The 27,727-nt window shown below is 35.6% G+C and overlaps 1 protein-coding gene across 2 annotated transcripts in view; it reads right to left on the bottom strand.

Moving 5' to 3' along the window:
• The window catches only part of LOC150103949 (cubilin-like), a 283,125-nt gene that overhangs the window by 143,528 nt on the left and 111,870 nt on the right, over positions 1-27,727 (bottom strand). For both annotated transcript variants that reach the window (XM_090397190.1, XM_090397189.1), the window contains exons 6-8: positions 24,414-24,623; positions 13,960-14,079; positions 13,553-13,804 (exon numbers count right to left, since the gene is read on the bottom strand). In XM_090397190.1, the coding sequence (XP_090253316.1) occupies positions 13,553-13,804; positions 13,960-14,079; positions 24,414-24,623 (582 nt within the window). The remainder of the gene's footprint in view (positions 1-13,552; positions 13,805-13,959; positions 14,080-24,413; positions 24,624-27,727) is intronic.

Here is a 27,727-nt window from a genome sequence, read left to right as displayed (position 1 = left end):
TAGATATAAATGATTCAACAATCGAGATGAAGTGGAAGACATAACACTAATTGATGGGAGTCACACAAAATTGTTTTTTTTTTTATATAAATTTTTGGTTGTTGGGTATTGCTTCACACCAAAGTGCGTAACTTTATACTATTTTCCCATACTTCTAGCCTATTTAAATGATCTTGGCATAACATTTAAATAATGTTATGCCTCCAGTGGATAAAGGAAATGGATACCCTATACTGTTGGACTTTGCTAAGGCATTTGATAGAATACCACATGAAAGGCTGTTGCATAAACTAGACAATATGGGATTGGAATATAAATTACTGGTTTGGATAAATGGATGGCTAACAGAGAAGTATCAGAAAGTGGTATATTGGGGTGGGATGAATCTGCCAGATTTAAGGGAGTAGTGGTGTATCCCAGAGATCAGTTCTATCAGCCCCTGGACCATTGTTTAATTTATACATTAATCAGTTGTTTGCTGATGATGTAAAGATAGGTATTGCTGTATCAATAATATCTGATTTCAGTGCATGCATGTCAAGGGACTAACACGTTTGGCTGAACATTCCTTTATCACATGTGCTAATATCCCATCTGTCCCAATTGCCTATTCTTATTCAGATTACTCAACAACTCTAAAACTCCTCCTTATGCACTCAATTTTGTAGCTGTCTCAGACAGTACTAGTACTAATTAGGAAGTAATGCATATTGCCTTATAGCTATAATTGTAAATATAAATATAAGACCAAACCATATACAATTTTTTTAATATTTCTAGTCTTATCTTATAATTATAGTTTGTTCTTAATGGCAGGAAAACAAACTAAGATGAGCTGTTTTTTTTTTTTTGTTGTTGTTGCTTTTTTACCATCATAAAAATGGAGGAGGGGACCACAGATGAGTATACCCAAAACTGTAATGAAACATTTGGAATGGTTCTATTAATAATAAATAATGCATGCAGAAAAATTAAACTGACACACAAAAAAAAAAAAAACTCCTGAACTATACTTTTATTTGGAAGGTGAAATATTAGCTTTGTAAAATTAATACTGAAAACTTAAAAACATGCATATAAAAGAAACTGTTTGCTCATATTTTAAGGAATTGAATAGTTATTCTTCTTTCATAAAGTTCTGTCAAATGCATCATTTAAGTTGCAAAATAGAGATAACTATCTTCTGCACCATGAGAAATCTTTCCACTTTGATATTAATATTTATGGCTATTTTGCCTATTTTCTTAAGGAGTGCCTCCTCCTCTTCTTCTTTTGACCCTTTTTATAGCAGCATTGGCTACGAGTGTCTCCCAATTCTCTCTATCTGTTTCTATCCTGAGCTTGTTAGGGTCAAAGAGTTCCAATTGTTTTTCTTATATCATCTGACCATCTTCTTTCAGGTCTTCTAGCTGATCTTTTATCTAAGTATGGCAGTTTCAATGGAGATTTTTTGAAAATCTCCAGTAAAACGTTTTGCCCATCTATTGTCCTTGAGTATTGTGATGTGTCCTGTCCATTTCTTTCGAAATATGTTTTCTCCAATATTAAAAATTTTGTTTCAACTCTTATTTCTTCATTTCAGATTTAATCTTTGAGTCTTATATTTAGCAGACATCTTTCTATTCTTTCTGTTTTTAACCTTTTATCTATTACTTCCTTTCTGATTGGCCAGGTTTCTGCTCTGTATGTCATAACAGGCAACACACATTGGTTGAACAGTTTTACTCTGTTCTCAGGTTTAATTTTTCTGTTTAAAAATCTATTCAATTTTCCAAAACGCTGCCCATCCCATTCCTATTCTTTTCACTTCTTCCATGACTCCTTGTTTCTTCATTATTAACAATTTTCCGAAGTATACATACTAATCTACTATTTCAATTTTTATATTGTTTACCTTAATAATATTGTGTCTCTCATTGTATACTTTTTGGTTTGTCATTATTTCGTTTTCTCAGAATTAATGTCTAATCCAATTTCTAGTGATTTAGTTGTTAGATCTTATGATTTCTTTTAAATCTTTCATGTTGTCTGCAATAATAAGAATATCATTAGCAAATCTTAGGTTATTTAATTTAATTCCATTAATATCGACTCCTTTATTGGACCATTCTAAATTGCACATATGTTCTAGTGTTAATGTAAAGATTTTGGAAGAAATGGTGTCTCCTTGCCTTATATAATTTATGTGAAATTTTTCACTTATTTCATTAAAAATGATATTTGATGTAGCATTTCCATGCCATAATCTCTAAGAGCTTCTATTATTGATGATGTTTTAATGCAATCAAAAGTCTTTTTAAAACCTATGAAGGCCATGCGAAGAGGAAGGTTATATTCATTGCATTTTTCAATAAGCAGGCTTACTGATTGAATATTATCAATTGTACTGAAGTTCTATATGAAACCAGCTTGTTCAGAGGATTATATTAACAAGACTTGATTATATCAAGCCGTGTTTCTAATCTATTGGTTATAAATCTAGTGAAAAGCTTATAAATGTGGGATAACCAACTAATAGGCCTGTAGTTTTCTAGTTTTAATTTACTTCCTTTTTTATTCAGTAAAATGTTTGCATTATTCCATAATTGGGGAGTGTGTATCTCCTTTTTTGATGTATCTAGTGAAGAGGATTTTAATTCTTTTAGAATATCCCCCTTCTTTAATCAGTCTTTATTTGAGTTGTAAGTCAGCAGTTAGAAATGAAGTACAGGAAGATGGTTTAAAGTTAAATCTGGTGGCAAACAAGGATGTACATTTATCCCCTGTGCTATTCATTATCTATATGGATCACATTATGAAGGAAAGTAGAATTAAACATGATATCAAAATTGGAGATGTTAATGTCAGCTCTTTGCTTTATGCAGACAACATTATACTTCTAAATAAATCTGCTACAAGACTGCAAGATTCCCTGACTAAATTGAATAACAGTTGTAATAGATAAGGTATGAACGTCACCAATAAAAAGACAAAGGCAATGAAAATAGGCAGAATCATCGAAAATGTCAACCGCATTGTGAATGGAGAACCTATAGAACAAGTAAAACATTTCAGCTACTTAGGTACGATTTTTAGCGAAGATGGTAAATGGAATATGGAAATAGACAACAGAATCAACAAAGCTGGTATGGTAGAAAGTTAATTGAATAAATTCATATGGAAGAAGAGAGAAATTAGTCAGAACACTAAATTAGCTGTATACAAGATAGTGTTCAAACCAGTTTTAACATATGGATCTGAGAGCTGGGTCAGAAGTAAGACACTTGACCAAAATTCTAGAGATCGCAGATATGAGTCTTCAGAAAGATTAGAGGCATGAACAGATGGCATCAATTGCAATATCATATTAAAAACGAGTATATTAGGAAAGAACTTGACATTGTCAGCATCCAGAAATGCATTAGAAGAGCTAATCTCAAGTGGTATGGTCACTTAAACAGAATGGGCGAGGAAAGATTAGCAATTAGATTGGCAGGAAAATGACCCAGAGGAAGACCAAGATATAGGTGGATTAGACGATAGAAATATAAGATCTGATAATGATAATATCGGAGTCTTGACAAGTAATAGGCTGATTTGGAAGAAAATTGTAGATAGGAAGTGAGTGATGTAAATTTTTCATGTAGTACTATCATATCCTGAACACCCCTTGTAGGCACATGGAAGGAATTTGATGATGATGATGATATTCTTTCTACCAAATGAAAGGTTATTTCTTAGAATTCTGGAGTTTCTATTTTCATCAATGTTTTTTAGGTCATATCATCCTCTCTTTTCTTAATATCTTCTTTTATATTTATCGTTATTGCTGTTATTTTAATAGTTTCTGTTTTCCATTCTGCAATCAATTGTTCTCTTTTCAATAAGGCTTATTTTTTCTGATAGTTTCTTGGCCCAGCTCCTTTTGTTTAATTTTTTTGTGGATTCAATAAGAATGTTTCTTTTTATTTATTTCTTCTTGGTCAATGCTTTTTCCTGTATTTGATATAATTTGTATATTTTCTGTAAATTTCTTTTCCAGTGATACCATGAAGGTATTCCTGTTTGTGTAAAGTGTTTCAGCTTTTATAATTCTTATTTTTAGAGGGACCTGTGGCATAGTATAATTATTAAAAACAACACGTAAGTCCACAGTAATAACTTTAATTAATAAATAAGTTAGATATTTCATACTAAAAATAATAGTACATCTTCTGTGTTACAAACAGATAGGAATAGAATACAAGTAACGAACATTCAGTGGGTCGCCTATTAAAATACAATGTTGTCGCAAGCTAGGAAATGAAAGAAATTAATAAAGAATTAATATTTAAGAAAATTTGTTTTTTTTTAATGATTACATAAAATAAAAGTCTCCCAGATCTTCGAGAGAGAGAGGCAATCATTTTGATTTAAATTCGGTCGGTGTAAAAAAGCTTCACGACTTTCTTTAAAGAGGCGTTCATATTTGAACCTGCATCTATGAAGTAGAATAGCTTTAGTCCACTGGATATCATGGGTAGTGGTAATAATGTGCTGTGCTAGACCAGACTTCTGAGGTTTGTTGTAATCAATATAATATTGATGTTCTTTAATTCTTTTTCCACAGAACGGCCAGTTTGTCCAAAATAAGAAACATCACATTCACAAGGAATTTTGTAAACGCCAGCCAAAGACAGAGATGACAGTTTATCTTTTGTAGAAGGCAATAAGGAAGAAATTTTGTTGATAGGAATATAAGTGGGAATCAATTGGTACTTTTTTAAAATTCTATCTATAGGTTCTGAAATTCCTGTAATGTAGGGGATTGGAACTCTGAACTGTTGAAGAAACCTTGGGTATTGGAAAATAAGATTCAATTATCTGTTGGATTTGATTAGGGTGGTAATTATTAGATACCATTAACTTTTTAATGATGGAAAGTTCTTGTTGTAAGATTTCTGGAGAAGAGCAAACTTTATGTGCCCTATTAATTAGAGATTTAAGAATGCCAAATTTTTGAGATGTATGATGAGCAGACTTTTTATGAATGTATCTGCCAGTAAATGTGGGATTTCGGAAGACACTTGTAGATAAGGTACCAGAAGAAGTTCGAGTAAGCACGATGTCCAAAAATGATAAAGTACCAAAATTTTCCTTTCTGTGGAAAAAAGAATTAAAGAACATCAATATTATATTGATTACAACAAACCTCAGAAGTCTGGTCTAGCACAACACAGCATTACCACTACTCATTATATTCAGTGGTATAAAGCTATTCTACTTCATAGATGCAGATTCAAATATTAACGCCTCTTTAAAGAAAGTCGTGAATCTTTTTTACACAGATTGAATTTAAATCTAAATGATTGCTTCTCTCTCGATTAGCTGGGAGACTTTTATTTTATGTAATCACATAAAAAAAACTAATTATCTTAAATATTAATTCATTATTAATTTCTTTCATTTCCTAGCTCGCGACAACATTGTATTTTAATAGGTGATCCACCGATTATTCGTTACTTGTATTCTATTCCGATCTGTTTGTAACACTGAAGATATACTATTATTTTTAGTATGAAATATCTACCTTATTTATTATTAAAGCTTTTATAATATTTTTCTGGGGTGCTTAAGGGTCAAAGCTGTATAACTGAGAGGAGACCTCCACATAGCCTTTAAAGGAATGCAGAGAACCGATAAGGGCTTCTGACCTAATGTCCAATCCTCACCTTTTCGTGGTGCACCCTGTTGGGTATCTACTTGGATACTGAACAAACGAGGTTGGGCTGGCAATTTGGGATTTAGCCGACCAAATTGTATTCTTATTGGTTAAACCAAAATAAAAAATGATGGTACAACATGACAAAATTTCATGCCGGCTGGGGCATTGCCCAGTTAAACAAGGCCCCCATTGTTTTCGCCAGGGAACCAGAGCGAACAGTGAAAAGTCAGCTACTGGAACAAATCTGAAAACAAACCCCAACTCAACATCACCAGAGTTAAAGATCAGTACTATCAACATAAGAAGCCTGAATGGCAAAGAAATGGAGCTAGCTGAGAAATTAGATAAGTACCAGATCGACATAATAGGGGTGAATGAAACAAAAAAGACAAAAACTGGTGAGATATTTCTGAGCAATAAATACAAAATGTTATATTCAGGCAAATGACAATCAAGGAAAAGAAGGAGTAGCCATAGTATTCAACACAAAATATGAGACTCATCTTCTTGAATGGCAGGCAGTGTCAAGTAGAGTGATTTGGGCAAATATGAAAATGGGGAATTGGACAATGAGACTTATTTGTGCTTATGGTCCCATAGAAGGTTCTACTAAGGTAAGAGTGTAGAAATTTTTTGAGGCTTTAGAAAAAACAACTGACACAATGAAAAAGGAAAAGTTGGTCCTTGTTGGGAATCTAAATAGCAGAGTAGGAAATGATTGTCAGACATACAAAAATATTTTGGGAAAATTTGGAGAATAGAGCAAAGCTAATAATAATGGCAAATATTTGTTGGATTCCTGCTCAGGACATGGACTGGTTATTACTAACACCATGTTCCAACATAAAAATGTGCACAAATTCACATGGAGAGAAGAGGCAAGGAAAAAGAAAAGTCTCATTGACTATGTTATTGTTGATAGTGATGTTTTCTCTCTGGTGCAGGACACCAGAGTGTACAGAGGATTTGAAATTGGAAGTGATCACTATTTGTCTTGAATTGGATAAAATTGAATTTCATATTGAAAAGAATAACAAGTAAGAAAGTTTTAAAGCAAATAAAAGTTTAGCAGCTCTCAGATTTCAACTGTAGACTAAAATACACAAAGATTATTGAAGAAAAAATGAAAGAGTTTGAAAACAGGAATCAAACCTTGGAGATTCAGTGGCAAACTTTGAAGAAAGCCGTAATTGATTCAGCTAGAGAGGCACGTGATAAAGTTGAATGCAAGGAATAGAAAAATTAGAACTCCGTGGTGGACACAGGAAGTTAAAAAGACAGTGAAGGAAAAGAAGAAAGCATACCAAAAGTTCCTGGCAAATAAGCCGGCTTGTGCGCTTAGAGAATACAGAGAAAATGTAAGAAAGCTAAACACTGTTTAAAACTAACTAAACAAAATTCATAGGAGAACTTTTGGCAAGAACATAGAAATTAAATATCAAGAAGGTGGTAAGATATTCTGGAGGTTGTTGAAGAAGCTTACAAATGGAGGAAAAAGTGCTGTAAAAAGAGTTAGAGGTGATAAAGGTGACATGAAAACGGGAGAAAAAGATATCCTTGAAGTATGCAGTAATTACTTTGAAAAACTGCTAAATGAAACATGCAGTGATGACAGCACAGTAGTAAAAAACACTAACCAGGTATGCAGTCAGGAATACATGTCCATGCTTGAAGTAGAAAAAGCCATCAAAGGCTTGAAATGTGAAAAGGCAGCAGGAGTAGATGATATTCGATCAGAAATGCAGAAGTATGGTGGTATAAAAGTCTTACAGTGGCTGCACTGCATAGTTCAGAAAGCCTGGACAGAGGGACGAATTCTTGATGATAGGAGTAGAGCTCTCATAGTACCCATATATAAAAAGGGGAATAAAACTGAATTTGAGAATTACAGAGGTATTTCCTTTCTGAGTGTTCCTGGCAAGATCTATGCAAGTATACTTGAGAAACGGTTGAGAAGAATTGTGGAAGAAAAGCTGGGTGAAGAACAAGCTGGATTCAGGCCAAATAGAGGCTATCACGATCAGATCTTCACTTTATGACAAATAGTCGAGAAAGCATGGGAATATAACAAAGATCTGTATTTAAGTTTTGTCGATTTGGAAAAGGCATATGATAAGGTGCCAAGAAAGAAGTTATTCAATATGTTACAGTTATATGGTGTCAATGTGGCATTATATCAAGCAATACTTAGTCTTTATTTGAGTTGTAAGTCAGCAGTTAGAATCGTAGTACAGGAAGATGGTTTAATGTTAAATCTGGTGTCAGACAAGGATGTATATTATCCCCTCTGTTATTCATTATCTGTATGAATCACATTATGAAGCAAAGTGGTATTAAACATGATATCAAAATTGGAGATGTTAATGTCAGCTCTTTGCTTTATGCAGATGATGTTATACTTCTAAATAAATCTGCTACAAGACTGCAAGATTCCCTAACTAAAGTGAATAACTGTTGTAGTTATTCACTTTAGTTAGAGAATTCAAAAATATTCACTTGCAATAAAAAGACAAAGACAATGGAAATAGGCAGAATCATTGAAAATGTCAACTGTGTTGTGAATGGAGAACCTATAGAACAAGTAAAACATTTCAGCTACTTTTCAATTTTTACTGAAGATGGTAAATTAAATATAGAAATAGACAACAGAATCAGCAAAACTGGTATGGTGGGAAGTCAATTGAATAAATTCATATGGAATAAGAGAGAAATTAGTTCGGAACACTAAATTAGCTGTATACAAGACAGTGTTCAAACCAGTTTTAACTTATGGATCTGAGTCAGAAGTAAAACACTTGGCCAAAGACTAGAGACTGCAGATATGAGAGTCCTGAGAAAGATTATAGGTGTGAACAGATGGCATCAATGGCAATATCATATTAAAAACAAGGATATTAGAAAAGAACTTTACATTGTCAGCATCCAGGAATGCGTTAGCAGAGCTAATCTCAGGTGGTATGGTCACTTAAACAGAATGAGCGAAGAAAGATTAGCAAAACAAGTTTTTTCTGCCAGGTTGGCAACAAAAAGACCCAGAGGAAGACAGAGATATAGGTAGATTGTTACAGTACAAAGTGCCTTAGACGACAGAAATATAAGATTTGATAATATTGGAGTCTTGACAAGTAACAGACTGATTTGGAGGAAAATTGTAGATAGGAAGTTAGTAATGATGTAATTTTTTTCATGTAGTACTATCATATCCTGTACACCCCTTGAGGGTACATGGCAGGAATTTGATGATGATGATAATATTTTTCCTTTTTTGCAATACAACTCTCTGAGCTTTCACTGGTATTTCTATTTTCCCTCTCACTACTCTGTAATCAGAGGTGATTGCCAATAGGGTTTAAAACACTATCATCCCTGAAAATATGGGTGCTTGAAGACAGTATGAAATTATTTCATTTTTTGTTGTCCCATTCGGGCTCAGCCAAGTCCATCTTCTGTTGGGTATCTTCCTGAAGGTATTCATAGCTTTGAAGTTAGACAGTTGCAAGAAGTTGATCAGTACGTCTCCCCTTTTATTCCAAAAGCCTGATTCCATATTTCCCTACATGTTTGATTATCATCCTTCTTAATTCCCAATTTCAAGTGAAAACCTCCCATGACTATTGTATACTGACAATTATCTTCATCTATTGCTTTTTTGATATCTTCAAAAAACATTTCCATTTCATTATCACTTTCACTTGTTGAGCTATAAACCTGTATTATTTTGATATATGTTTTGTCGTTAATAATGAAAGGAATAGTTTTTGACATACCTTTGTAGAATGCTCAAGGTTGTTTTCATTTGGAGCAGCATCAGAAGTATAACTATAGAAATTATGTAACAACTGAAATATAACTAAACTCCTCTCTGTCATATAAAATTATGACAGAGAGGAGTTAAGAAGGAGGGCCATAATCGCAAATGACATTATGCGCAGGTTATGCAGACGGTGTAGTGTGGAATTCGTGGGCGTGTGGAATGAGTTTGATGGGCGAAAGGACTTATACAAGATGGATGACCTGCATTTGAATGGACTTGGTGTGCGGAGACTGGAAAAAGTGTTGCTGAATGAAGTGAAAATTAATGTGTAGAACCAGGGAAACTAGAACTACCAAGGATGGGGGACATTAGTGAGAGACAGTTGAGTGTAAAAATGTATATAATGTACCTGAGCCAGCACTAAGGACAAAAAATGGGAATGGGACATTTAGAATAACGTATCAAGATAGGGGTGGGTCAAAGGGATCACTGCATTTCATGTATACTAATGCCAGGAGTATTAGGAACAAGAAGGAAGAATTTTTGGCCTTGATTGGCTCTTCCTGGCCACAGGTTATTGGCATTAGTAAAACATGGCTGATGAAAGATGATATAGTTAGTGGGATAGAATGTGTAGGTTATAGTGTGTTTAGGAGGAACAGAGAATAAAATGGGGGTGAGGGGTGTTATTCATGATATCTGATAAACTGCAGCCAAGGAGAATTGAAGTTGTATTGCAGGATAGTGAAAAGAGTTCATTTGAGGCTATTTGGTGTGAGATTGAGATTGGCAGAATAAAATATACAGTTGGGTGCTGCTATAGACCAGGTGATGGAATAGATGGTGGAGATAGTATGCATAAACAAACTGATGAAATGAGTGGAAGGAGGGTAATTATTATGGGGGATTTTAACTATGGTAACATTGATTGGAAGGAGGAGAGGACACTTGTGAGGAAGGAAATGGATTTTATTCAATTATTAAGGGATAACTATCAGAGACAGCATGTAATTGAAAATACTAGGGGTGTGAGAGTGCTTGACCTGGTAATAGCATCTCACAATTTGACTGTAATGAATATGACCATGTTGCCACCTATTGGTGAGAGTGATCATAAGGTCTTGGAGGTGGCTAAAGGTGTGGAATTTTTGATTAAGACAGGGTATATGTGGAATTACTGTGCTTGCAAGTATGACAAGCTTAGGAGATTGCTTGGATCAGTGCCATGGCATGTACAACTGCAAGGGCTGGACGTCGATAGAGCATGGGAAATGGTCAAGGAGCATTTACAGGAAGTTATGGCTGATTGTATACCTAGGGTCCGAATTGTAAAACAAGTAGGGGTTAAATGGATGAATAATACCATTAAGCTTGAGCTGCAAAAAAAGAAACAACTGTGGAGGAATTTAAAGAAAGGGGTGACCTGGAGGCACACGAACGGTATAAAGTACAGGCCAGAAGGGTAACGAGTGTGGTAAAAACAGCAAAAGCCGATTATGAAAGGAAACTAGCTATGCAAGCAAAAGAGAATCCCAAACAATATGCTGCAAGCAAGAAAAAAACTGTACATGGCAAAATGATTTTAAGGAATGATGATGGTAAGGACATCACTGAATCAGTCGATATAGCGTAGTTACTGAGCGCGCACTTTGCAAAAGTATATCATCCAGGTGGTGACATTGAAAAAATGAAGGAGCCATTAGTTTATACAGGAACTGTGATGAAGTGGAGGTGAATAGTCTATCACAGAACCTTAATGTGAATACATCTGTAGGATTGGATGGTATACTGGCACGGGTCTTGGAGGAAGCGGCTAAGGAATTATCAGTGCCCTTGACCATGTTGTTTAATCTGAGTCTTGGGTCTGGTTTAGTCCCAAAGGCGTGGAAAGAGGGGAAAATAGTTTCGCTGCATAAAGGAGGATCTAAGACTATGGTTGCAAATTACCGACCAATCAGCATATCAGGAGTTGTTGTTAAGGTCTTGGAGAAAGTAGTCAAGGGAAAAATACAGGAATGGATTGATGAAAATGAGATACTGTACAGGGGACAGCATGGCTTTGTAAAGGGTAGATCATGCCTGAGTAACTTGCTCAAGTTTTATAGCAAGGTAATGGCTGAACTGGATAAGGGAAATGGGTTTACAGTGATACTGCTGGACCTGGTTAAGGCATTTGAGAGGATACTGCATGGAATTATAATCCGTAAACTACAACATATGGGAATGGATACAGGGTTGGTGAGATGGATAGGTGGGTGGTTGATGGAGAGATATCAAAGAGTAGTTTATTCAGGAGTAGAGTCCAAAAGACGGCCTGTGACTAGTGGTGTGCCGCCAGGTTCTGTTCTTATACCACTGTTGTTTAATCTGTTCATTAACCAGGTCCAGCAGTATCACTGTAAACCCATTTCCCTTATCCAGTTCAGCCATTACCTTGCTATAAAACTTGAGCAATATAGGGAAGGATCTAGTGGAACAGTTCATTTGTTCACTGATGATGCAAAGTTGGGGAGGGCAATAGTGAATGCAGAAGATGTCAAAGTCTTGCAGGATGACTTAGATAGATTGGAGTTCTGGGCTAAGGAGAATGGATGTCAATTTAATGTGACAAAATGTAAGGTTATGCATTTTGGGGTGTACCACATGGGTGGAACTGTACTTCAAGAGATTGATGAGGCCAGGGACTTGGGAGTGTTGGTGGATAGGGAGATGAAGTTCAGGGGGCACATTGCGAAAGTAGCTAAATCAGCTTATCAACTCACTTGGTTGTTGAAAAATACCTTGACGAGCAGAGACAAGCAAGTTATTGGACCTCTGTACTGAGCCTTAATAAGACTTCATCTCGACTACTGTGCCCAGATTTGGTCACCTTGGTTCTCTCTTAATGGGGAGGAGGTGGAGAGGATCCAGAGGCGAGTGACTAAGATGATAGTAGGCCTATGGAATGAACCATATGAGAACAGGTTGAAGATTTGTGGGTTGCAGAAACTAGTTGATAGGCAGAAAAGGGGAGATATGATTGAGACATTCAAATTGCTAAAAGGATTCTATAAGATTAATTCAGAGGAATATTTTGAGATCAGGACTGGCGGTGGGAGAACTAGGGGACACCTATGGAAGCTGGGCAAGAGTGTGGATAGCACGGGTGTTAGAGCTCGGTTCTTTACTTTTAGAGTGGTAAATGAGTGGAATAAGCTACCAGAGTCTGTTGTGGGTGCTATGACAGTGAGCGAGTTCAAGGCAAGGTATGATAGATACTGTGAGAATGTCGTATAGTTGTGTGGACATGATGTTTAGGGCCTCCCTCGATGAGTGCAAGGACTCCCTGGAGTAGCCCGAAATAATAATAATAACTGAAAGGAAAGGGGGATGGAAAATGTGTAGAAGTACATGGGAACTAAAAATGCAGAAAATCAAAGATATACAATATTTACAATATAAAATAGATTGTTTTTAAAAAATGTTTGTGAGAGGATATAATTGGGTTATTATGTTTTCTAACTATTATTATCGTTTGGACTCCAAGGAACTGCATGCACTTTTGTTGTATTTGTATTGTGTAGGATGAATAATGTCTGTTAATTCAGGTTTTGTTCATATTAGATGAAATATAAGGTAAATCTTATAAGATAAAAAACATTTCTTTTTAATATATTTTTATAAACAAGAAAAGTTTTTAAATTTCCTCTGGAAAAGCATTTGGCCAGTCATCATATAAACACTGCTGACACATCTCACTCTGCTTAAATTGCAAATAATTAGCCATGATAAACATATTCATGTGCATCATGATAAATGCACATCCTAGTTTTCCTGGAGTTTGCTACAGTTATGAGCAGATGGTGTATACTTATTATAACAAAAAAATAAAAATGATAAAATGAATAATAAAACATGAAGTCATTAAACTGAGTGAAATCCAAACAACTTAAAAAGCAAAGTAAAAATGTCTGCATTTTAAATGAGTAAATTATCAATTAAAGAGCAAATAATTGTGATAACAATCATGGTTTATATTCATAATGATTTAAAGCTTTTGACTAAACAAATTGCATAAACAATGAAATAATTATTAAATAAGCAAATTATCTCATTTATCTGAGACTTTTCTATACCTGTGGCACCACGTTGAGTAAGACTGGTAATTTGGAGTAACGGGGTGGATAGTTGACTTTTGCCATCATTGATTATAAACTGCTGCTGAGCATATAACATGAGATCATGCAGTTCCACACCTAACACAGTATATGGTTCACTTTCTATCAACCAATGGCATTCATAATTTGAATCTTCAGTTCCAAGCACTTGAGGGGTAGGAGGAATTAATGTAAATGGTGAACCTCTCTTAATTTTACGATAACCACAGGCTTGAGAAGAAAGAAAATAAAAATTTAAAAAATTAACACACATTTTGAAATTGCATTAAATCTGATATATTATTATACCTTAGAAGCTTACAAAACTAAATCCTGTCTAAAACTAAATCAGAGAAATGGCTAAAGGTTAATAAAGAACTGCTTACCATCTAAAACATGACCATAGAAGAAAGTAACACTGTTATTTACAGAGCCTGAGAGATTGAACTTCAGAAAAAGATTATCTTTTTCACTAGATCCAAATATATCCATTGGCTTTTCTTGACCTAAACAAAAATAAACAATCAAATGGGCAAGTCGATGAGCGTAAATGTGTATATCAATTCTTCTAATTTGAGTTTTCTGAACAAGTCTTAAATTGCTATTTCATTTATAATTTAAATTTTGTCAAATTTCAGAATGTAGAACTTATTCTACTATATGAAATTAACAAAAAAAAAGTTGATTATGAAATCATTTGTCACATTAACCAGCTTAATATCCAATAAGTCATCAACACAACTTTAATTCATCAGAAACTACTGACTACTACATATATTTCCATTAGTAGCTTCCTATCAACAATTTTCTTCTAATCCCATTAATATTTTAAATTTGTGCCACTTACTAACTACACTAGAAACTGGTCTGGGTAGTGGCCCTTCCCTTAATGCACAGCAGTATACATGTCTGCAAGAAGATGTGCTTTGCATTATGGGAGATACTGAGACAAGGAGTAATGAGAGCTTGGTCTACCTTTGCTCGGAGTTTCCTGGTGTTGCACTACCTTACCCCAGTCCTGAAGATATTTTCAGGCGCAAACTTTGTTTGTTTACTTGGATAAAGGATTAAACTAAATTTATTATAACTACACTTCACTAATCCACCTAGATCTTGGTCTTCCTTTGGATCTTTTCCATTCAGGATAGCATGTTAAAAGGTTCATCTGATTTCTTTACCCTCTCATTTTAAGCAACAGGACTATCTCAAATTAGTCCTGTTGACAAATCCTTAAATGCTAGTAATGTCAAATTCTTTTTATATCGTCATTTCTAATATGATTCTACTATTAATGTCATCTGTTTCTAATGTTTCTCTGAAATGTCATATATGCAGTCTACAGTTTCTGATCAACAGTTTAATTTCCAAATCCATTAGTTAAAATTGATTTGAATAAAACATTCATACTGCTAGTTTGGGCTTTAATACAGCACATAAATTTATTCAATGATTCGCCCACCATACCAGCTTTCTTTAATCTATTATTTATTTCTATTTGTAATTTACCATCTTCACTAAAAATTATGTCTAAATAGCTCAAATATTTTACTCGTTCTGGACATTTTTCAGTGAGAATGCAGGTATGTTTCATATATTCTTGACAATTTTCCTTTTCAGGGCTGATTTTCATGCCAACTTCGTAACAGTTGTTATTCAATTTAGTTAACCCTACTAGATCTATTTAGGAGTAACATTACCTATACAGGTCACTAATGTGAAGTGTGACATGCAATATACAGCTCCCGGTCAGTTCAAGCTTCTTATGAGGGTTATTTTCACAAAAGGTCACATCCAACAAGCATTCCTGACAAAATGATATCTTCCTAGTTGAAGGAAATGCCACCTATATCCTGCATTAAGATGGGTAATGACTACCTGAAGCTTACTAGAGAACAGAATTAGCCAATACTATGTTTAGTCTTCAAATCAGGGATTCCAGTTTCTGTCCTCCCCAATCCATTCATGCAGTAGGAATGAAGCATTCCATTTTGAGGGTGCAGTTGTGAAACAGTGCTCCATGACACTGTCTGTGCTCCAGCAACACCATATATTAGTTAACGAAGTTACCAGTACACACCATACTGTTGCGTACGATCATAAAAGCACTGAATCTATACATTAATGATAACGGTAAGGGAATGACAGTAGCTTTTTGACTGTTTTCTGATGATGCAAGGATAAGAAGGGCAATCACAGATCCTATTGATATACAGCATTCAGAAGGTGATTTGAATAGGATGAAAGTGTGGATAAACAATAATGGCTATCAATTCATTGTTAGTAAGTGTAAAGTTGTGCACTTTGGCACAATGCAATATCCATCCAACAGCATATTATATTGGTGGAACTGGGCATGGAGTAACTCATGTGGCTAGAGATTTTGGAGTTATAATGAATACAAAGTTAAAGTTCAAAAGGTCACATAACAAAAACTGCAAATTCAACTCAGAGGATAATTGATATTTCAAAATGAACATTGACATGTAAGGGTATAGAAGTCATTTTGCATTTTTACAGGCACCTGGACTACTGTGTGCAGATATGGTCTTCTGGGTTCCAAAGGAATAAAGCAGTTATGGAAAAGCTGAAAAGAAGAGTTACAAAGGTAGCATCAGGATTATGGAATGTAGATTACAGACTAAAAACAGACTAGTTAACAGGAGAAAGAGGGAATGATATAGAAGTCTATAAACTTCTCAGAAAATATCAGTTGATAAAACTTTTCATTATATGGAGGGTAGGGAGAGTACAAGGGGGGGGGGGGTACCCATGCAAATTAAGTTTGTGTTCAGTTAAGAAAGGAGTAAGGGCTATATTTTTCTCTAGAACCATGAGTGAGCAGCTTGCCTGTTGAAGTTGTAAGTCCATCTAGTGTGGATAAGTTTAAGAGAAGGCATGAAATCTGTGGATGTGTGAATGATTTTTATCCATGGAGGCTTAATAATATAATTTAAGACACATAATTTACTTTAAAATAAATCATGTGACTGCATGAGGGAGAAAAGAATCTGTACAAGTTGTCTTTTTTTATACCAACCATGACTTCTTCACAAATGTTGGTTTTAAGATGTATCAACTCTTGCATCTCAAAGGAATCATAAAGGAGTGAGAAAGGGTTTTATACACATACCAGAAACCTTTTTTTTTTTTAAATAATGAAACCTGTGGTGCAAACATAATTAAAAAAACATGTATTAACCACAGTGAAAATTATTTAATTTAAATATTGTTGTTAATTGTCATTGTTTAAAACTAATATCAGTTCTGTACTGATGATGTTCTAACATACTTAGGATGAAATATTTACAATTAAATAATTTTTACTGTGGTTAATACGTGTTTCTTTTAATTAGTATATGCAAAATATTTCATCACATGCATCACCATGTGTTCTAGGCAACTATTTAAGAATGATGCTGATCAGTAATTGTTAATAGTGGTGATCACAATGGGAAAAATAAAGGATCTTTCAGAGTTCGATAAAGGGCTTATCATGGGTGCCCATCTGGTTGGAGTCGCAATTTGGAAAACAGCAGAGCTGACTGGTTCTCCAAAGGTGAGATATCCCAGGTGTTTAATCACTGGAAGATAACCCACATATCAAAGAGGTGTAACTGTCATCCTAAGACAGTCTGTCAAGAAAGACTGCCATTGTCTGAGAAGCCTGTACAGACAAACAGAACTTCCTGTGTGCAGCACTTGACCAAAGCATTTAATGAAGGCTGTTCTAGACCCATATCTTACCGAACTCTGTACAAAGATCTGAAGAGGATTAGTACTGGCAGTTGCATGCCTATATGGAAACCACTGATTTCTACAAAATTTTTAATTCAGTGAACGGTATGTGTGTGTTCTATAATACTTGTGTAACTCAAGGCTATAAATTTTTGCTCTCTTGAATTTCAAAATGAAACAGTATTTTCCATAAATACAACTGCCTGGTACTGCACCTGAATGTACATCTAACTGTGCATTCTGCAAGAGACAATTCAAAAGCATAATTTAAATCATAAGATTTTTTTTTTTCAGTGATATATAATTGAGTATGAGATGGCCTCTACTATTCATAAGTGTTAAATAATGGGAGGATACTGTTGTAATTTGAAGTAAGAAATCAGCAGTTTCTGGAAATGAGCTTAAATCATTTTTTCAAGATACCTTGCACTTGGAACTGATATTACAAAACACTTGAATAAAGTGAATATAACTTGAAAGTCAAGAAAATTCATTCACATTTCTTCTTCTTCTGCAGCTTGTCCCACTTAAGTAGGATCGCTGTTCTCATTGAGTCTCCTTCACATCCTCCTGTCTTGGGCTGTAACCACATCCAAGTTGTTCATCCCTCAAGTCTTCCTTCACCAGCTCCCTCCATTTCTTCTTTGGCCTCCTGCACTTCCTCCTCTCCTGTACCTCAATCTGCATGACCTTTCTTTCAACATACTCATCCTCATCACATGACCAAACCATCTCAACCTTTCCTCCTGTATCTTCACTCCTAAGTTTGTAACATTCCCCATTCCCCTAACAGTCATTTCTCAGGCGATCCTTTCTGGTCATACCGCATATTCACCGGAGCATTCTCATCTCTGCTGCCTCCATCCTGCTGATGTTATTTTTCCTCAGGGCAACAGTTTCCATAGTATACATCATAGCTGGTTTCACTACCATCCTGTAGATTTTGCCTTTTAGATTGATCAGCACCCTTTTATTGCATAGCTCAAGCCATCTCTCTCCAGTTCCTCCATCCTGCTTGTATCCTGCATCCTACTTCCTTTTCAGCCTCTCCATCCTCTTTCACTGTTGAACCAAAGTATCTAAAGTCCCTAACCTTCCTGATGACATTTCTTTCCAGCTCCAGATCTGTCTCCTGGCTGCCATCCACTTTGCAACACATATACTTTTGTGTTGCAAAGTGGATGGCAGCTTACTTTTGCTCAGTCTCATACCTCTCTCTTCCAGTACTTTCCTCCACCTTTCCAGTTTAGTTGCCACTTCTTGATTCTGTACATAGCACGATGTCATCTGCATACAACATTGTCCAAGGCATGTCTTCTCTCACCTCCTCCATCACAATATTAAACAGGAACGGACTCAATGCTGACCCTTGTGCCAAGTCAACTGTCACTTGAAAACTTTCTCTCTCTTCCAGGCAGGTCCGAACTCTTATCTTCACATTTCTGTACATCACCTACACCAATCTGACATATTTCTCTGGTACTTCTCCCTCAGACACCTCCAGACTTCTTTCCTCAGTACTCTATTGTACGCTTTCTCCAGATCAATAAAGACAGATGCAGCTCCAGTTGTTTCTCTCAAAACTTTTCCATCATCTGCCATAACCCAAATATAGCATCTTTCATCGATCGACCAGGCATGAAGTCAAATTGCTCTTTTGCAATCTCCACCTCCTTCCTCAGTCTTCCATCAAGAATCCTGTCTATGATTTTCATTGTTTGGGACATCAACTTTATTCCTCTGCAATTCCTAGTCTTGTGCATCCCCTTTACCTTTGTAGATGGGGACAAAAGTACTTTCCCTCCACTCCTTGGGTATATTTTCCTGTTGGCAAACCTTTATGAACAGGTCCCACAGCATGTCAATTCCCTCTTCCCCCAGTGCCTTCCATGCCTCCACTGGGATCCTGTCAGGGTCCACTGATTTTCCATTCTTCATCCTCTTTATAGCCTCCTTCACTTCCACTCTACTGATGTTCTGCACCATCCCCTCATAAGGCTTCCTATCTTCTCTGTGAGTCTTTGCATTTTCCTCATTCAAAAGCCCTTCAAAGTATATTCTCCATCTGTTTCTTATATCCACATCCCTCCTTAATAATCTTCCTCCAGAGTCTTTGATCTGCCTTACATGCATGATGTCCTTTGATGCCTTATTTCTATATTTTGCCAATCGATAAATTTTTCTCTGTCTTTCCTTTGTTTCTAATTGATCATAAAGATCTTGATATACCATGGCCTTCGCAACAACTCTCTTGGCTTCTCGCTTTCTCTCTCTGTCCTCTTCCACTCTTGATTCGTCCAAATAAAAAACACATTATATGGATAATATGTAACTAAATATATTTAACCTAGCTCAACTATTTTACCTAGCTCCCCAAGCAGGAAGGCAAACACAGACAGGGTGTAAAAAAGGATGAAATCCTACAGTCCTGGCACCCAACTGGGTACAGTGATGGGATTCAATTGAAGGTCTCTCAGATTTTTGGTAATGTGAGGCCACCAAATTTTTTCAGATATGAAGTACATTATATTCCTGTGACAGGTTCTAAAAATAGTTACTCAGATTTAAATCTGCTTCTGTTTAAATGGGAGACCTCCTACTCACTGAATCTAGTGATCTATATCCACAGCATGGTCTGCTGCCTTGGAATAGCTGTAGTGTTCATAATGGATAGCTTTGTATTCTTCCATATGAATATCAGTAGTTTTTCCACTTTGTCAGTTTGCAGGAGCAAGAGATAACATGGCACCAGGATGATCTAGCAGATGGATCTTTTGAAGACCAGATGTCTCACAGTACTAAAAATTTGAGAAACCATCATCTCAAGACACTCAGCAAGATCCTATCACCACATCATAGAAGGTACCAGTTAGGACTGTAGGATCCAGCCTTTTTGTACTGTCTGCATCTGCCTTTCTGTTAATGTGCCTGCATGTATATGCTAGGAGATATTTCTTTGTACCCATTAAGATGCCTGGGTGGCCAAGGCATAATATTTCCCTAATAATATAATAGCTAAATAAGTATAGTTAATTATTATCCACAGGCATGATGTTATGAAGAGAAAACACAAATGATAATCAACATTTGTGTTTAATATCCATAACTTAATATCCATACCATTCTGGTATGAATACTAAGATGTTGATTATCACAAAAAGGCATTCATAAGTGAACTTTGGAACTCCAAACAATGAGAGCATTTTGTTGTTTAATCTATACATTAATGATATTGGAAAAGGGCTGACAGATGATCAAACCCTTTCCTTTACAACTGTCCATAGGTATGTAGTTTATGATTATGTAGAAGTGTCGTAGAGGGTAAGAATACATAGCTGGATTGATGAAATTTTGAATTTTAAAGAGGAAAGCATGGATTAGATTAAAAAGGTAGTCATGTTTCAGTAATCTGGTTATATTTTATAACAGGCTAACAGCTACAATGGATAGAGGAAATATATACAGTAATCTACCATTTATTCCATCCCCCATTCATTATCACAACTACAGGATCAAACTTTATGATCAGAAAATCCAAGTGATAAGTTGAAAGTGATTTCAATACATAAAGGCCAGTGTTGCAGAATATCCAGAAATTAGCACACAAATCAGATAAGTAGAGTCAGATCAACAATGGATATAATGACAATATGGTAACTATTACTGGTGAGCAACAGAAAAACAATAAATACCTTTTATGCAACCAAATTACAGAAACTGAATCATGTTTCCACTATGTAGTTTCAAGACAGATCTAGTTCATACAAGAGAAACTGACACCTATGTCAGTTATCACATTTTAGTGATTATCAGCTAGTCTGCATGGTCCCTGATTTGACAATTTGAGCTTTTTGTGTGTGTGTGGGGGGGGTATTTTCAAGACAGGTTTTGCGTGTGTGTGTGTGTGTGTGTGTGGTGTGTGTGTGTGTGTGTTAATAGACACTAACTGATCTAAAGAATAACATCAGAAGAGTTTAAAGCATAAATATAAGCAGTTTTAATTGTAGCAATGGAATATTTTGTAAAGATTAGAGCAAGTGATAAATGGTGGAATGCACATCAAATTCCTGCCATGTATCCTCAAGGGGTATACAGGATATGATAGTACTATGTGAAAAATTTACATCATTACTAACATCCTATCTACAATTTTCCTCCAAATCAGCCTGTTACTTGTCAAGACTCCAACATTATCAGATCTTATATTTCTATCGTCTAAGGCACTTTGTACCATGGTAAAATTCAATGTAGCTTGGAAATACCAAAGTGCTTTACATAGATTTTTACAGAGGTCAAGTCTAATGAGATTGCTACAAAAATAACCTTGTATGTCTCTATATATTTTATGCTAAATATTAATGTAAATACCCCTATGGGAATTGACTGTACTTACTGCTTTAACAAAAATTTCTAGAATGTCAAAAACAAAGGCAATGCTTTGCCACTGGAACTTTGTATAATAGCTCTATACAAGGGCATAAGAAAGTTGTTTATGATTTAAGTGTATAAGAAAGTTGTTTGCAAGCTCTGCATATAAACACCTTCAAAGTCAGTGAAAAGGAGATCGGCACGGTTCAGACAAGTTTCCACTGCCCGACAAGATAAGATTAAAGGAGTGCACGGAGGAAAAGAAATAATGGGTCGGTCTTAACAGAAGATCAAGGAGTCGTGCCGAATTCTTCAGAGTTACACCCCTTCATGCAAGGTCCCAGAGAACGTGAAATAAAAAGGGACTGAGCCGAACATCAGGGACAGCAGTTAGAGGCAGAAATATTGGGAATAGGATCCAGAGGACCGGATGTTACGGCGAACCCATGCCAGAGGGAGAATAATGGGAATGACGAGAGAACAGCCAATGTAAATACCTGAGGCAGTGTTGGTCGGATATTTTTTGCTGCAGGAGGTCAACTGAAGCCAAAAGCCGCAGAGCGATCATCGCCCCCGTTTACAATAACGCATTACACTTCAATTGTTACACCGTATCAATCCACCTAGATCTTGGTCTTCCTCTGGGTTGTTTTCCTGCCAACCTGGAATAGAACACTGGTTTTGCTAATCTTAACTCGTCCATTCTGTTTAAGTAAACATACCACCTGAGATTAGATCTGCTAAAGCATTCCTGGATGCTGACAATGTCTGAAATGTTTTACTTGTTCCACAGGTTCTCCATTTACAACACAGTTGACATTTCAACGATTCTACCTATTTTCATTGTCTTTGTCTTTTTATTGCTGACCTTCATACCATATCTATTACAACAGTTATTCAATTTAGTCAGGGAATCTCGCAAACTTGTAGCAGATTTATTTAGAAGTATAATCGTCTGCATAAAGCAAAGAGCTGACATTAACATCTCCAATTCCGATATCATGTTTAATACCACTTTCCTTCATAATGTGATCCATATAGATAACGAATAACAGAGGGAATAATGTACATCCTTGTCTCACACCAGATTTAAAATTAAACCATCTTCCTGTATTTCCTTCAATTCTAACTTGTGACTTACAACTCAAATAAAGACTAAGTATTACTTGATATAATGCCCCATTGACACCATATGACTGTAGCGTATTGAATAGCTTCTCTCTTGGCACCTTGTCATATTCCTTTTCCAAATCGACAAAACTTAAATACACATCTTTGTTATATTCCCATGATTTCTCAACTATTTCTCGTAAAGTGAAGATCTAATTCTGACAGCCTCTATTTGGCCTGAATCCAGCTTGTTCTTCACCAAGCTTTTCTTCCACAATTCTTCTCAATCGTTTCTCAAGTATACTTGCATAGATCTTGCTAGGAACACTCAGTAGGGAAATGCCTCTGTAATTCTCACATTCAGTTTTATTTCCCTTTTTATATATGGGTACTATTAGAGCTCTGCTCCAATCATCAGTAATTTGTCCCTGTGTGTATGCTTTCTGAACTATGCAGTGCAGCCACTGTAAGACTTTTATACCACCATACTTCAGCATTTGTAGTTGAATATCATCTATTCGAGCTGCCTTTCCACATTTCAAGCCTTTGATGCCTTTTTCTACTTCAAGTATGGATATGTATTGTTGACTGTATGCCTGTTGAGTGTTTTTTTTATCACTATGCAATCACTGCTTGTTTCATTTAGCAATTTTTTGAAGTAATTACTCCATACTTCAAGGATATCTTTTTCTCTCATTTTCATGTCACCTTTATCATCTCTAACTCCTTTTACAGCACTCTTTCCTCCATTTCTAAGCTTCTTCAACAACCTCCAGAATATCTTACCACCTTCTTGATATTTATTTTCTATGTTCTTGCTTTTTCCAGATCGACAAAACTTAAATACAGATCTTTGTTATATTCCCATGATTTTTCAACTATTTGTCGTAAAGTGAAGATCTGATCCTGACACCCCTTATTTGGCCTGAATCCAGCCTTTTCTTTACCAAGCTTTTCTTCCACAATTCTTCTCAACCATTTCTCAAGTATACTTGCATATATCTTACCAGGAACACTCAGTAGGGAAATATCTCTACTGAGTGTTCTACAGAGTAATTCTTTCCTGTGTTCAGGACTTCTGAACTGTAAGACTTTTATACCACCATACTTCAGCATTTCTGGTTGAATATCACCTACTCCTGCTGCCTTTCCACATTTCATGCCTTTGATAGCTTTTTCTGGAATGCACATTTAAAATGAGATTTAGTATATAATGTCACAGAGTTCTATTAGAATGAAGTAAATTGTTTTATTTTTATTGTCTTGATTATGGCATCATTACTGCATTCAATAATCTCAAAACATATGTCCGCTCTCTATTTTTACTAGTTTTTCTTGAAATGAACCCGAATTTGGTGTAATAAATTTAAACCCAACTATAATGGATTTCTACCACTTGACAGCAATGTGTACTACTTGATAATAACATAAGCACAATTTACTTTTTTAATGTAATCCATGCATTTTTCAGTGACTTCATAATGTAATGAAAACAAACATGACAAATTAAGACAGTAAAATCAGAGAAATAAATTTTGAAAGACTCAGTGATTCTAAATAAAACATTTCAACATTCCACTAATGATAAATGATATTTAATTTCTATTTGAAAAAGGAAAAATATTACCTGAGTAAGTTTGATCCTGTCCATCACTGCCAGTAACAGTCAAGCTACTTTTTTTTTCTGGAAGATTAAAGACTTCAAATACAATATTTGGTATTACTCTGTGCTCAGAAACAAACTTAAATTGGCATTCAATGCTGGAAAATTTCAAATTATCAGGAAATATGGGCAATGAGATTATTCCACTAGTAGAGATTGGTTGATATGAACATTCTGTAGAAAAGAGATAAATGATTAGCATCCAAATCAGCAAACAATGTAGCAATGATATCTGATTAGAATATTTTTAAATTTAAGGGAAATAGCATGAAACTGTCGTCTCCCCCAACCTTTCTTATGGCATAATCTGACTTCAGCTTGAATAATATTTTTCATGATTAATATTAATTTCATTATATTTGAGTAAACAGAAAAAAACACCATTAAAGCAAATTCAATTACAATATGCTCAAACATTTCCTCCTCCAAAGCTTGAAGAATATGGGTTTAAATGAAACTTGCTGCAACACCCTTTCCAAATTATTCCTTTTGCTATACATGTCTGTTATAATGGACCAACTCTATTTAGTCATCACTTATGAGGAAAATTGCTTTAATATAAATTTGATACTAAATCATGTGCATTCTATGTGCTGTTTTGTTTAAATACAGTGAAGAATATGAAGTTATTTGGGCAGCAAGATAAAATTTAGCTTTTATTTATAAGGGAGAATAACAACAGAGAGAATAAGCCAAGTGAATATATATACACGCACACTAGCTTACAAGATGGTGAATTCTGTGGTATACATATTATTTTGGCCACAGTGGTGATTAGTATGATTCACCTGTTGTTTATGTCCTCCCTCAAGTTATGAGTCAGTTTCAAACTCTGGCCAAGGGATTGGTTTTCTGCTGAGTGCCCCCCCCCCCCCCCCACTCACTACCCAAAACTGACCTTGAACACATTTGATAATTACATTTTTATCTTAGTAAAAAGATGAATCTGGGATACTTAAGGATCAGCGCTGTATAACTCAATGCTATACAGCTCTGTATAGCATTCTTATATAATCTCCACGTAGCCTTTTAAGGAATGCAGAGAATGGATCAGGGCTTCTGACCTAATGTCTAATCCTCACATTCTTGTGGTGCATCCTGTTAGGCATTTGATAATTACAGCTCTGTATAGCATTCTTATATAATCTCCATGTAGCCTTTTAAGGAATGCAGATAATGGATCAGGGCTTCTGACTTAATGTCTAATCCTCACATTCTTGTGGTGCATCCTGTTAGGCATTTACCTGGATACTGAAAAAATGAGGATGAGCTGGCAATTTGGGATTGTTATTCTAATTGGGTTAAACCACAATGTAAAATTATGGTACAACGTGACAATTTCAATGCTGGGTGGGACATCACCAGGTTAAACAAGATCCCCATTGTTTTCATCAGGGCAAACAGCAAAAAGTCAACTGCTGAAACAAATCCTGGAATGTATCCGAACTCAAAATTAGCAGAGTTCATGATTGGTACTATCATTTTATACTGTGGTTTAAGCATTAATGGAAAAGAAATGGAACTAGCAGAAGAACAAGATGAATATCAGACTAACATAATAGGCATGACAAACCAAGAAGACAAAAACAGGCGAAATCCTTCTAAGCAATGTTATATTCAAGCAATGAAAATTAGGGGGGAAAAAAAAAGCGTAGCTATAGTTTCAATACTAAAAATAAAAGCAATCTTCTTGAATAGCAAGCAATATCAAATAAAGTGATGTGGGCAAAGATCAGAATGGAGAACTGGACAATGAGACTTATTTGTACCTATGGTTCCACAGAAGGTTCTAATAATGAAGAAATGGAGATATTTTTTCAAGGCATTACAGCAGGCAGCTGACACAATGAAAATAAGAAAGTTGATCCTTGTTGGAGATCTAAACAGCAGAGTAGGAAATGATTACCAGACATATAGAAATGATTTGGAGAAAGGAGTCAAGTTAATAATAGTGGAAAGTGCCTGCTGGATTTCTATTCAGGATATGGACTACCGTATATTTTTGCATATAATGCGAACTAGAACTTCTGTTTGAAAACTAGCCCTAAAATGCCATGTCCACGTATAATGCGATCTGTTAATCTTCTTCCATAACATTATAAATAATACAATACGAATTAACGAAAGAAATATTTATTTTAAAACAAAATGTCAAAATTCTTTAAATTCTTCATCTTTTGATGTTTCATCTTCATCAAACATTTCATTTATAAATTCATCTGTAGGCATTGCGTCATCGGTGTAGAAGTTGTCATCGTGCTCTCCATTTTGTTGTGCATCATCCTCGCTTTGGTATATGACGTCATCTTTGGATCCATCCATTGAATTACTTATTCCACATTTAAGAAATGAGCGTTGAATCATTTCAGATGGTATCGAATCCCAAGCTTCTTTAACCCAGCTGGTGACTAGGGTCATCTCAGGCTTCTGAAAATTCCCACCCTTTCATCTTCACCAAACCAGATGACATCCATTCTCTCCATTTTTCACATAAGTGATCTTTAAATGGCTTAATCAAGCTGACATCAAGCGGTTGCAAAACAGAAGTTAGACCACCCGGTACGACTGCTAGGTCTGTATGTAACTCACGTGCTTTCTCTTTGCTTGCCTCCATTAAATGCGCCTGGAACATATCCCAGACTAGCATGCTTCATTGTCGTAACAAGCTGCCTAAACGTATGTTCCATACTTGATCCATCCACAATTGTACACCTTCATCCATCCAACCTTTCTGATTGGCGTGAACAATGACACCCGGTGGAAATTTCATATGCTTCGGAATTTTCTTCCTTTTAAATATCACTGTTGGCTTCAATTTGGTTCCGTCTGCCATGCATGCTAGAACAACGGTAATATGCGTTTTTTCATGTCCCATTATTTTTATGAGGATACTCTTTTCACCAACTGAGTTTACTTCTCGATTCCCAGGCATATCAAAGTACATGGGCGTCTCATCCATATTGTCTATTTGGGAAAGTTCATATCCGTGACACTTCTGTAATTTTATGATAAATTTATGGAAGGGCTCCACTTTTTCTTCAAGCTGTTTGGTAACTTCTGCACAATTTGTGTCGTAATGTTAATGCTTTGCATTCCATAAATCAGTTGCACCACCCAGGCGAAAAAAGAAAAGATGAAATACCTGGTGTGTCTTGAATTTCCCATTCTTGAGTTGTAGAGCTCGAAAACGAATTGCATTTCTTGTTACTATAATGCCATCTTGTCGTTGCGTCAAAATCCATTCATTTAGCTCTTCCTTGCGTTCTGGAAAGGATGGT

The sequence above is a fragment of the Typopeltis vanoorti genome, chromosome 8 (assembly GCF_054136105.1).
Source record: "Typopeltis vanoorti isolate ZY-2024b chromosome 8, IOZ_Tvanoo_1.0, whole genome shotgun sequence".
NCBI lineage: Eukaryota > Metazoa > Arthropoda > Arachnida > Uropygi > Thelyphonidae > Typopeltis > Typopeltis vanoorti.
The sequence above is the reverse complement of the archived record's forward strand: the minus strand, read 5'-3'. Positions and strand labels throughout refer to the sequence as shown.